General features: G+C 40.2%; 1 protein-coding gene across 2 annotated transcripts in view; it reads right to left on the bottom strand.

The window, feature by feature from the left end:
• The window catches only part of STK32B (serine/threonine kinase 32B), a 162,475-nt gene that overhangs the window by 35,853 nt on the left and 113,364 nt on the right, over window positions 1-13,258 (bottom strand). For both annotated transcript variants that reach the window (XM_042053585.1, XM_042053584.1), the window contains exon 6: window positions 7,527-7,616. In XM_042053585.1, the coding sequence (XP_041909519.1) occupies window positions 7,527-7,616 (90 nt within the window). The remainder of the gene's footprint in view (window positions 1-7,526; window positions 7,617-13,258) is intronic.

Genomic DNA, 13,258 nt, shown 5'->3' with positions numbered 1-13,258 from the left:
GCTTATTGTGATAGCCTTACTCCTGTTCTGCAGGTTTGTGCAAAAGGGAGTAATTTCTGGCAAATCCATTAATGTACATAACTATCCACTGGAATTTTCATAGTAGTCTGCAATGTGAATTATGTAGATGATGCATCTCATACTGTATACATATTTTCCTAAAGATCTGTAACAAAAATAAAGTTATAAAAAAGAAAATGTCATGTAGCTGGTAGGTAATTATCTACCTTTATTTGTGGAAAGGTATTAGTATCTAACAATATGATTCATGAGCTTGAAATTAAAGAGAATATCAATGTAAATGCAAACAATGCTACACCAAATTTTCAGTATTCTTTCCTATTGTAGAAGTCCATTTTGTACAAAGAATAAAATGTTTTGAGTACGGTTTCTGAAAATCTGCTGAGTACTCATTGGTATCGCAACTTCATAAATTTTAAGTGCTTTGGATCTCTGAAATTCAGACTATGTTTAATTTGGTGCTAAAAGGTGAGTTTGAAAGTGCTGACCATGATAAAATGATCAATTTGAGGTCTATCTCTTGGTGTGGCTGGCAAAAAGAATAGCTGCTATTATTTCTGATGGAACATCTACATACTAACAAATCTGTCTATTTAAGCAATAACTTACTAGTCAGTCTTGCAAGATGGATTACTGTAAGGAGCTCACTGTCCATAAAAAGCTAAATGTTGCCAATGACAGCTGGTCATCAGTTCCTGCAAAATGCCCTGTGCCAGTGTTATCAATAGGAGAAACTGAAAATGAAACAAATAATTAAACCCTAGTGGTTTTGTCACTTTTTTTTTTGAATGATCCATTTCAGATGGATATGTCCAAAACATTTCTTAAGAATGAAATCCCTGACATTGCTCATCCAGTTGTCTAGCTACAGCTCTCTGAAGTCTATTTGTATCTCAGCAGAGACCCTACTTGCCAGTAAGGGGAATCAGAGGTTTGTGGTTTACAGCAGGGGTTGCAAAGCAACACACTCTGCTGTAGTCATTGCAGCAAAACATATTTCAGTGGCGTGGCTTTGATTGCAATGCCCAAGATTTCAGATTAGAAAATACATTCCACTGTCATTAACTGCGATTCAGCATAATACCACACTGCCAGATATCATTCTCCTTCCACATGTTAGTCCCTGATCTTGGCAAAAAAATTATGTCTATAAGTATAAATTGATATATACATATACATACAATACACACAGCATAAGCAATATTTTGACTGACTAGCACAGGTCAAGCTGTTAAAATCTTAGATGTTTGCAAATTTTAAGTGTGTGAATGATGATGGATATAACACATTTATAGTTTTACCTTGCTGAATCAGGCTTAAGGCATGACAGATTGAGCTGAATAAAAAATGAACTTGACTTTTGGAATAATATTCCAAGAACCTTGAACTGAGATGTTTCAGTGAAATATTAATTGCTTTCTCAGCACTGTGATGAGAAAATAATAATTTTCACTTTCCCCTGAGAAGTAAATTCAGGGGTCAGTAATTTTTCTGCATCATGGTTTAAATAGAAAACAGAAATCGAGCTACAGTAATGACAAGTGATCTTCTATCCAGAGTAGAAGCTGTTTCTAGAGCAAAATGGAATAAAACAACTTCCCTCTCCCTGAATATAAATGTGGATTTGGTAAACTATCAATTTACCTCCTAGTGTTTACCTTCTCATGTGCTAAAAGGGTCTAAATTATAATGGTCAGCCTTCTGACTCAGAGCTTTAGACTAGCCAGCTGCTAACTTCTATTTTATAAGGCAAAATGCTGCTTAAAACCTGGCCATGCTGGGATGGCAATTTTCTACTGTGAGGTTTATACTTGTTAAAGCCATGTAACCGATTTTGCACCATTATTCACATTATACACCTCAATAGTTTTAATACTCATATTTAATGCAATTATTCAATCAAAGTAAATAACTTAGATACCATTACCTGAAAACAGACACGGCATTTAGAATGCCTTATCAGTTTTCCATATGGCTATATAACCTCTCCTGCCCTTATTCAGCGTGCTATCCTCATACAACCCTCTGCTTTACTCAACCACTGAACAGAACTCACTTCCCAACCTTGCACAGAGAAGCCCTTAGTGGCTGAACATCCGGATCAGCCTCAGAGAAACCACCTCAAGTTGCTACCCCTGCTGAAAGCAAGCCCAACAGCAATGAGCATGTCATGTTCTCCCATTATTGAACATGAAATTATACACAAGCACCTTCATTACTCCATACAAAAGCTCACAGTGGCTGCAGGGCCAGTTTTTCTAGCAATTTTCAGAAGGGATTTTGTCCAAAAATATCTGTTTGATGTTCCAGTGTATAGACAGCAGCTGCTCTGCCTAATACTGAAATTAGCTGATCTGCATAACTGGGGATTCACAGGACAGACTGTACCTGACACACCAGAAGGACTATTACATACTCCTGCCTCACATACTCCTCACAGGTTAGAAAATATCTTTACACCAGTTTATGCATGCAAAAACCTGGGGGGGCTGGCCTGACCAAAGAACAAGAGTTATCCAGTGGGCAGAAGGGCCCTGCTGGGGACTATTTGCCACCTCCACTGGACATCTGCTCCCCCTCAGATCTGCCTGCAGAGCTCCACAACACATCAGGCCCTTTCAGGCAGGTAATAAGTAAACAAATAAACAAACAAACAAACAAATAAAAATCCCAACCCAAAACTACCTCTTGAACTCAGAGTGGGGTATTTATTAACTGAAATAGTCAAAGAAATGATTACATTAGTAGTTTTGCTGGAAGATCTGAAAGGGTGGTAGGAAGTCAGAGAGCACAAAGAGGTGAAGAGCAGCTGGAGGTAGTAACTTCTTTCCTGACCTCCTGAGGTTCCTCAGCTGCTTATACTCCTACTCGTTAATGTCAGAGTGGAACCAAAACCTGAATGCCTGCTTGCAGCTCAGTGTGTAATCCCTTGAGCCAAGTAGCTCCTAGCAGGAGCTGAAAATCCCATCAGTGTGGGGAATATTTATTTCAGCACCTCAAAGTCTCACATGGCCACTCTTGGTTCTTATCAGAACAAACAGGAGCCTCCCTTGCCATGCTGACATAGTGAGATTTCCCTGGGATCAAAAGGTCAGGTAATGCCATGAACACAGCAACTCTGCAGATGGGCAGTCAAACTCCTTGTAGGATAAAGGTAGGATTTTTAAAAACCTAAACACTGCCTTAACTGCATTCAAAATGCAATGAGCTACAAAACAATATTTAATTTCAGAGCACTGCTTGAGTTCAAAGGAAGACCAAAGGTTGACCACTTTTGAAAACCCTACTCAAAATTTGCCCCTGCTGTATTTTAACCATCTGAGGAACAAATTTAGCCCTATGGGATATGTTTTTTTTTACATGAAAGGTTTATATCAGAACATCCACTGGCTTTCCTCTGAATCCAATAGTACTCCTACACAGTATTAATTAATAAATATGGATGACTCATACATTTTAGAAGTTCAGTGGACCAGTGTAAATCCACAATCCTCTGGTAATCTCAGGCATACAGTCATTCTTCACCACGACAGCAACTTATGAAAGGAGCTGTGAAAACCTGAGATAACAAGCCTGTAGGATAGGAGGAGGGTAGCTGAAACCTTTCACATAATTTATGACTGATTTTATTGACTTTGGATTTTTGTCAGGTGTATTTGTGTAATAAAATGTATTTTATTAGTTTGATTTGAGGTAAAGTCACAGTGCATCATTTGAATAACTTCAGTCTCTGCTGAGAAAAACATCAAAGACTCTACCTAGTCCCCCCAAACCCTCCTACCACTAAAACCAGAAACTCCAAAAAACCAAAACAAAAATAAGCAACAATAGCAACAAAACTACACAAAAAACCAAAAAATCCTTAACCCCCCCAAAATATAACCTGTGAATGGCAAGTTTTTGCAGCACTCAGAAATAATACACAGATCCGTGGAAACTAATTATTCCAAAATATTTCAGTAAGGAGAAAGCATATGCTATAGGACTCAAACACCCAGTCCTCCAACGTGAGGGATAAACAAAAGTGACACCTGTCATGTTTTCTAGATGTGTTTTACTATTTAACTTCTGAGTTTGTAGCTGAGCAACCTGTTCCAGTGTAGAGGGCCATCACTGCAGATGGGTGCCCAGCACAAAGCACATTCTTTCAGACACACAGGTTTTTCCTGCAGCCTTGTTCTTGAGGGAGCAACTTAAGAAATATCCTTTTTTCTTTTTTTTGTTTTTCACTCATAAAGATGGAAAAGTGTTGAAAGTAGCAAGGACTTACACAGGTGCTTCCAGTCAGGTGAACACACACTTCCCTTTCACACAAGAGGCCAAAGTAATATCCTTCTGCAGGAAGAAAGAGCCACAGCTGAATCGCCCAGCACAGGCTGCAGCCAAGGACCATGTCCTGCCCTGCACTGGCTTTCCTGGTCCACATCCCAGTGCAGAATGGAGAGGGTCCTGCACAAGTGCTCATGCTCATTGTTGGCAGCAGCTGTGCCTGCCAAAAGCCAGCCTGGTCTCAAAGGATATTTTGCGTTGTTTGCCAGGGTAGGATGACGGCCTGAAACCGTACGAGGTTTCAGAAAGCTATTCCTGCAATAAAGCCTTGACAACAGCTCCAGTCACAGGTGTTGCAGAAGGTTTGAGCAGTGAATTTGTGAAGGTAAAATCAGGCACGGGTGACACACAGGTTTCCCAAATCAGCTGAAGGCACACATTGCCTTCCACAGTCACAGCCACCTGAGTCTGTTGGCCTTGTTCCTTTCACATAAACTGCTGTTGCTGTCTTTGTTTCTGCATGTGGCAGGTATTTCAGTTGTCTGAGTGAACTGGCTGGGAAGGGGGGACACAGAAATTGACAGGGTTTCTAGAGGAACATTCAGGTTCGGGTATAGTGCATTCTGCATAAACATTTAATAAGTAGGGAAAGAGGCAGGGAATATTTCAGGCTGAGAAAGACTTAGGGGCTAAAAGGCTAGTGTGAAGTGGGATTAAGCAAAAGCTGCAGGAGCTGACTCACACCATGCTTAGCATTACAAGATAGGCATCTTAATCAGAACAGCTAGGGCATTTTTACAACACAATATCAATTCACTCTGGTTTTTTTCCTGGAAACCATTTTTATTCTGTCATGCTGCATGTGAACAAATCACTCCCTAGGAATTTCTTAGCCTATTTCAATCAGATTTCAAAGAGGAACGGAGGCTTTAGAGATAACATTTTTCTGTTTATTTCCTTAAATGGGCCATAGGAAGAAGTGAAAAATCCTATAAGGGCCTCTGCTAAGGGAAAGGTTGGAGAGTGCCCTCATATCTGATTAAACATAACAGGATCCACATGAGAGTAAGATTTTATAAACCTTAAAGAGGGGGGGAAAGCTTTCATCACATCTCATACTGTCATCATTGTGAAAATCAGCATAGCATAAGGCATATCTCACAGAAACTAAGTTTCCTTGGTTCTGGTACTCAGCAAGTACCATGCTTGAAGGTGACTTCGGCTTGTTACACCAAGCTTCAAATGTGGTTTGAATTTCTGGTAATAAAATCTTACCACCAACCATAGAGCCAACCTCCCTAGCTCTGTTTTTTTCTATTTTTCTCTTAGTCTAAATGTCTCAGGAGAAGCCACATGGAAAGCCTTTGATACAGCCTTACAACCAGAAATCACTGCAACTGAAAAGTCCTTGTAGAATTTCAGTAAAGTTACAATTCTTCACAAAATAAAAGGTGTAAACTAAAAGAGGAAAGCAGCACCAATGAATGTCTGACCATATCTGTCACACAGCTAATATTTGGTTTGTTGAAGCCTTGATATCCAAACTGTGCCACAGAGAATCCTTACCCATCGCTTTTCATCTGAAATAGAGGATTTTTACAGCTCTGAAATATTTTCTGTCTTTTTATAGCTCCAAATCAAAACAAGGATGGCTCTTCTGACTCCTTCTGAATGGCAAAGACTGCACTTGTGGCTTTTGCAGCATCTTTGCATTTCCAAGAGGTGAGGAAGGCACACTGAAGAGAAGAAAGTCAGCTGCTGGATGGTATGACAGCCTTCATAAAGGAAAGGAGAGCATTTTTTGGTACTGTTTCTTCTTGTGTGGTTGTTGGATATGGTGGAGATCTGATGTGTGGGGAAGAAGCCTCAGGAGTAGAACAGCTACATGAGCTGAAGAGAACCGAGACCAGACCCATTGGTGTGAAAAGGTAAAATCTTTTCCCTATCTCCCATCGTTCCCTTGACCTCCTAATGCTCTATATCCCATGCCTGTGCTGTGCTGCTCATTTAATCTAAGCAGAGTCACTGAACTAGCCTGTCAGGGGCAACAGACTCCAGCTCCTGCTAACTGTTGATTCACAACAAAAAATGTATCATATGTGAAAAAATCTACTCTCATCCACTGCCTGGGACTGCTCTGCTACAGTCCCACAGCTGGTGTGGAGGCACCCTGCAGATGCCTGCCTGCTTCATGTGCAGGGTAATACAGTGCTCTTTGTGCTGTGAAAAACATCAGTGTCAATTCCTATTTCTTGAGCACATGCTTTTACTCCTATGCTAAAATGCAGAGGTGTGGCAACACAGTGGCCTCTGGTTCCCCAAATGGCAGTTTCAGAACATGATAATTTACCAATATTTCACCACTGCACATGTGTTAGGTGTGCTCTGAGCACGTCTGCTAAAGACTCTTGGAGATACACCTGTCTCTTAGTATATGGTTTCCTGAATCTAAACACATTTAGTCTTAAGCTAGTCATCTGCCCAAGCAATGACAATTACATATACAGAAAAAACTAAAACAGCAGATATGTATAAAGCCACAAATAGGACAAATCACACATACACTTAGTCATGGAAGCTAGCCTAAGTTTGGTGGGACAAATGACCTTCAGGAGATGCCTTCTATCCTTCAGCTTCAGGGAAAGTTTGAGTTTACCTTTTTGACACATGAAGACAGATAAACAGAATTTTACTCTCCCAGCCTTCAATCAATCATATATTTTAAATATATTATTACAATATATAACATGGCCCTAAAAGCCATAGGGCAAGAACTTCAGCAATTAGTTACAAAGAACTCTAATTTTAAACAGACACCTTTCTGAGGAACTCAACATAGGAAAGCAATTAAGGATGTGCCTAAATACTTTTAAATTACATTAGGTGTTCTCTGCTAGGTCATAGCCACAGTGGTGCAAATATACAATATATTCTTGTCTCAAGATGTGGGGATTTACAGAAAGTAACACGGCTGAAATTCTCCTGAATTTGAATTCACAAAACCAAACAGAACCTGACTAGAAGCAGTGTAGAGATCAAGCTCCTCTTTAAAATTAGCATCCAAACTACATCCTCTATCTCCCAAGTTTTGCACTGCTAACACACGTATATGTTGTCAAAAAAAGAAGTTGATCTCATCTACTTTATGCTTTTACAACTTAAAATCATTTTGCTATACCGTTAGTAATCCTTAATCTGTCAATTTTCCTACATTTTTAAATGTCTTGAGAACTTACCCATATAGGGTTTTGTGCCAGCCATAGAAGAAGCTTTTTCTGAGCCTTTCACTATGGTTGCTATGTTAAAGTCGGTGATATGAACATGTCCTGCAATTACATAAAGTAAAAACAGAAGTTAAAATAGCACATAATACAAATAGTTCTCTCTTTATCTAACATTTAAATAAGGGAAAGAAACAAATTTGGAAAGATCTGTAACATTAATAGAAACAATATTAAACGTTACTCTTAACTAGAAAAAATCAAATTGGAAGTAAAGTGGTGGAATACTCTTTTTATGTGGTTGCACCCCACTACCTGTTTGCAGTGCTGAACTGTTTTTGCTGATCACTCCTGAATCCTGCCCTGCCATGAACAAAGTGGGCCCACAAGAACCTCACGAAGTTCAGCAAGTCCAAGTGTAAGCTACTGCATCCGGGTGGGGGCAATCTCAGACATGAGCACAGACTTGGAGATAACTCATTAAGAGCAGCCCTGCGGGAAAGAACTTGGGGGTTCTTGTGGATGAAAAGCTGGACATGCCAGAGCAGTGTGCATTTGCAGCCAAGCCTGTTCTGGGCTGCATCAAAAGAGGCATAGCCAGCAGGCTGAGGGAGGTGATTACTCCCCTCTCTGCTCTGCCCTCATGAGACCCCACCTGGAGTGCTGTGAGACACTGGCACAGGTTGTCCAGGGAGGTTGTGGACGCCCCATCCCTGGCAGTGTTCAAGGCCAGGTTGGATGGGGCTCTGACCAACCTGGTCTAATGGAAGGTGTCCCTGCCCATGGCATGTAGGTTGGAACAAGATGATCTTGAAGGTCCCTTCCAACCTCAGCCATTCTGTTTATTCTATGATTCTCTCTGTATTCTCAGAACAGTAAGTAACATGCAGAAGCAGAATGTGAAGCTATGTGCAAAATTTGCCTCTCCCTCTCCTCACATCTCAGGTACTTGCAGCACTGTCTACAATTGCATCCACTACATGTTACCATCAGCCTGACTTTTTCTGTCTTCTCAGGGCAAAGAGAGAGTGAGAAGAAATTTTTTTATCACACAGTAACTATAAAATTAGATCCATAGTAGCAGAAGATGTGTATGTAACAGGAGCAGGTCCCAAATGCTCACTCATTTGACAGCAGGTGACAAGATGAACAATAAGTGGCAGAAGTCAGCCTGAGAATGTGCTGCCTGACCAGCCAGACAGATGATTTAAACTGAACTAATCAGGCTGGATGGCCCAAACCTTCTATTACTTTTTTCCTATTACTTTTTTTCCTGGGATAGTTTATGATAAGCATAGGTTCAATTACTCCACCACAGTGAAGTAATAGTTGTTAACCCTGGTTTGTCATAGGCAGGTAAACTGAATAGAAATCCAGTTTGAAAATCTGCAGTTTTAATTTGTCAAGTCTTCTGGTAGGTTTTGCATCTTTGCTCAAGGACTAGTGTTGTGGAGTGATGCGGATACTGTCCTCTCTGTGATTACATCTGGCAATGCCATGGAGGACAGGGGTGTGTACTCCATTTCCCAGCTGAGCTCTGCACTCAGATCAGGATTAATACATCATGTGTTGAACTAGACTCCTGAGTGACAAATTTGTGTGGGTTTTTTTTATCAAGGTCTCAGTCTCGTTCAATCCACAGAATGGATCAGGGTTTGGGCATGATGCAGTTGTTAAGTGAGGGAGGCTTTTATCAGACGAAAAGATTGTAACAAATGACTGATGGATGTTACCCTGGTGCCTGATGGAGGAAGAGCAGTCTCAACAAAATGTCATGCTGCTCCAACAATCTAACCTAGATCCTGCTCAAAGTCCACAGGAAATGTATCTGCCAACCTCTAACTGTGAAGCTATGCATGTGTGAACTGAAATTCTCAGAGGACCCTGATTTGGCCAGATCTGAGCTGACTTTGAATTGGAAAAGGAAGAAGACACTTCTCACTGCTAAACTTAAAGCTGCTTCTCCAAATGGGAGACACAATAGAAGTTTTCAATGAAACGGTTTGCATGTTTTTCCACAATTTTTTTGAAAAACCTGCTTGCATTTTATTGACACTTTTTTCCTAAGATGCCCAGACCAGGAAGTCCTCTACACATGGCAGAGAAAAACTGTGAGCCAGTGAAAGCCATCTCTTTACAAGATGTGGGAAATGTTAGGCTGCCATAACGAGAATTAGTGTTCACAGCCCAGCTTGACATACCAATTGGAAGGTGGTATTCCTACTTCCTGGTGGCTGGAATGTAGCATATTTGCAGTTTATTTCCACCATCACAAAACACTGTGGGCAGAATGTTTTTGAAAATTATAACTGAAAAATATAAATCCACCTCATGGCAGTAGTTTAAAGCAATTCTGTGTATACTATAGAATGAATAGTTGTAAGGATCTTAGTAGACTAATGCTTTCTCTTTTTTTAACAAATAATATAAATGTAAATATAAATATAGCTCTGTCACTTAAATGACAGCATTGTAAGTGACACTCCCTATTATTAGATTGTTGGAGCAGCATGATATTTTGTTGAGACTGCTCTTCCTCCATCAGCTAGCATCACTGCCCATTGCAAAACATCTATTGCATAATATCTGTTCAGACTGATCCAAATAGGTGATTTGCAATGAAAATGGGATTGTTTTCTCTCCCTTTTATTAGATTTTTTTTCATTTAATAAAACCAAAATAGCACACATGAAGTGTTGTATACATTGTGGGGGATTTTATTAAAAAATGCCTTTCTGGAAGGTAAGGGATGGATTGGGAAGGTAGGTTCTCTATAGTTCCTCTGCATCCTGCTGCCCATACAGCAACAGGCAGCTCCTGTACACGAGATAGGGCACAGTTTACTGCTGGAAAAGCTGCCCTTTTCCTTTTCCCCGTAACAGGGCCACTCCACAACTCTCAGGCTGTCTGCAGGCTGCCTTTGCCTGGTGCTTGAGGGGCTGCTAATTGGTGCTGGAGGGAAAGGAAGGTGCTCTGCAGGCAGAGGAGGCAGCTGGTGGGAGCTGGGGGCAGGGAGAGTGGCTGTGTGTGGGACAGGGGCAGAGCAGGGGTAACTTCCCTGTGCCTGTGGGCGGTGGAGGAGGGCTGGAGAGAGGTCGAGGTGGAGCTCTGCCTGCCTGTGCATACCACTGAATGACCTCAACTCTTGTAAGCCTAAGGACTTTGGGGTTTTGGTTTTGGCAGTTTTTGGTTTGGTTTGGTTTGGCTTTTTAAGGTTTTCATTCCTGGTGTGAATATTTCAAGAGACAATTAGATCCCAGTTCTCTATAGCAGTCTTTCTAATCAACCTCTAAGACAAGTTTCTACTGAAACTCTTGCATGTAGGAAAAGGGAAAGTTGCTATTGCTGCAGTGAATATGCTGGGATTCCACCTACTTCATACTGTTTGCAAAATTTCTGTTCGTGAGGAGTTTTTCCCATCTGAGCTTCACACCTTGTAGTTGATCTCCCTTTCTGGATATGATTGTGAAAAACTAAATGTCAAAACCAAGTCTGTACCCTGGTATAATATTGAACTAAGCAGAATGTCAGTGTCACTTGAATTTAGCTCTTATGAACAGTGAAGCAGAACAGTGCACAACAGATTCAGCAGACCTAAATAATTTCAAGTATTCCAGGGAAAGAGCTCATTTCTTAATTCTTGGAGCTGCATGACCCCGCACATAATAAGATGGTGGTAGAAAAAGCAAATGACCGCATTCCTTTGACTCTCTGCAGAGTGGCTTCTTCAAATAACATCAGACTGCAGATTTCACATACACCAACATACACATTTGAAGAAGAAATTATCTCAGTGGAAATTGTTTCAAAATTATATTGCTTCAGTCAGCTTCCATTTAAAGCTTTAACTACCCACAGAACCGTGTATGACTTTGGAAAGCTTTATGCAATGTGACTTTTATGTCTCACTTTTCAACGTGGCCTGAAATTACAGTTTCTGAGGTAAACAGCAAATGATCTGTGTTTGCATTTAATTTTTGAGCAAATCATAATGACAATTAGAGCAAGTCCCAAAAGTTGGCTGGGGCTAGCTGACTAACATTCAGCAGAGGAAGATGTACGTGACTTCAAACCTCATTGAATTTTTCAGAGTCGGAACCGAAGTGGTGAATGTGATGTCAGAGAGAAGAAATATTATACTGGAGTTAATGCCATCAACTCAGCATGCACCAGAGCTGATTGTAAATCTCAGAACTGTAACATTTTGAAGTACAGTCAAATCTGATTTGCTCCCAGAAAGTCGAACCCCATGAAGAATTTAAAAAGCCTCTCTGGGTTCATCTGTACTATGTATGAGAGCCTAAGCTTGTACCCACCTGAACTTGGCATGACTTGGCAGTCTGAAACTTATCATCAGGGAGATTGGTAGAAATTGCATGACTGTATATGGGTTCAGCAGAGCTGTGCATTTCAAAAAGTTAGGCTGTTGAATGGCCATGTAGGCATGTAAAATTTCAGATACACTTTCAAAGTCTAGACAGCTCCAGGTGGATGAATTATGCTGGAATCTTTTGTCTTCTTAATCAGCACTGGAGGGTTAAACAAGATTTAGTCCTTGCAAAGTGTCTCACAGACATCAGCATACAGCAATAATATTGTCAGTTTTGCTATTCAAAGTCAATACTGGGATTCCAATTATTTATTTGTGGGTAGGTTTTTTCATCCCATTTTTGGTTTTAATGCCAGGATTGCTCATTGGCTACATCTTTCAGTTTTGCTGAGAGTTTTCAAATAAGAGCTGAAATGTATTCAAGGAAATAGAGTTTTAAGGAAAACTTTGATGATACACAAATATAATAATATATAATAAGGCACAAATGAATGCCGGTTTCAATTAATTTTGCTCACTCATAAGTGAAATGATTTTACTGAGTAAAATTGTCACAAACAGATGCAAAAATCTAACAAACCCCCAAAACCTAATAACATGTAAATAGCCCTGTTAAGTATAACAGTGAAATATTAGATCTGTGATTTCAGTATGGAGAACCATCGGGTAACAGTTTCAAGACTAGAAATAGTAATAATTCGGTGAAATTAGCAGGTAGCACCTTCAAAAAATAACAAGGAGGTAGTGAGTCTTCACATAATCTATCGTTAAACTAAGGACCCAAACACAAGATGTTAAGGATGCTAAAAGTTCTCTCCACTCAAGGAAGCACCAGAAAAGATCTTGGAAAAGGTCAACAAAAGCTCTTAAATGTGTGGAAACCATGATCCAGGAAACACCTCAGTCACAAAAAACTGGAGGTTAGGTGAGTACATGGAGAAGGTACCACAAAAAATAGTCTCTTTATATCCTGCTCTGTCATTCACTTTTTGGAGACTCCTGGAGATAAGAAGCTCAATTAGACAGGTCTTTGATCCACCATGGTTGCTCTTCTGCCCTGAAACAGGAAGCCTGCATATCTGTAACTCTATCTATGGCAAGAGAGAGAGGGGCAAAACATCTCCCTAATAGGGAGACATTAAAAACACTGAGGGTCTTTTGCTGATAGGAGGGTGCTGAAGGAGTTTTTGACTATCTTGAATATTGTGATTGTAAGTTATAATTCATCAAATCCTGGAATTCTAAATGTTTGGATTTTTTTTTTTTTTAAAGAATAATACTTTCAAACATATTAAAGAAAACACTTTTCTTTCATGAAGGATGGTGAACTTCTACAAATTGTTGCTCCAGGAGGGTGTAGAGGCTAGTATCAGCTGCAGCTTCAAAGAGGCAGCAAACAAACTCATTAACAAGAATT

This window comes from Corvus kubaryi, unplaced genomic scaffold, assembly GCF_017639235.1.
Source record: "Corvus kubaryi isolate FWS band 111438036 unplaced genomic scaffold, C.kubaryi_AGA036_p1.0 split1-131, whole genome shotgun sequence".
NCBI classification, from domain to species: domain Eukaryota; kingdom Metazoa; phylum Chordata; class Aves; order Passeriformes; family Corvidae; genus Corvus; species Corvus kubaryi.
Note: the sequence above shows the minus strand (reverse complement) of the source record. Positions and strands in the feature narration are given on the sequence as shown.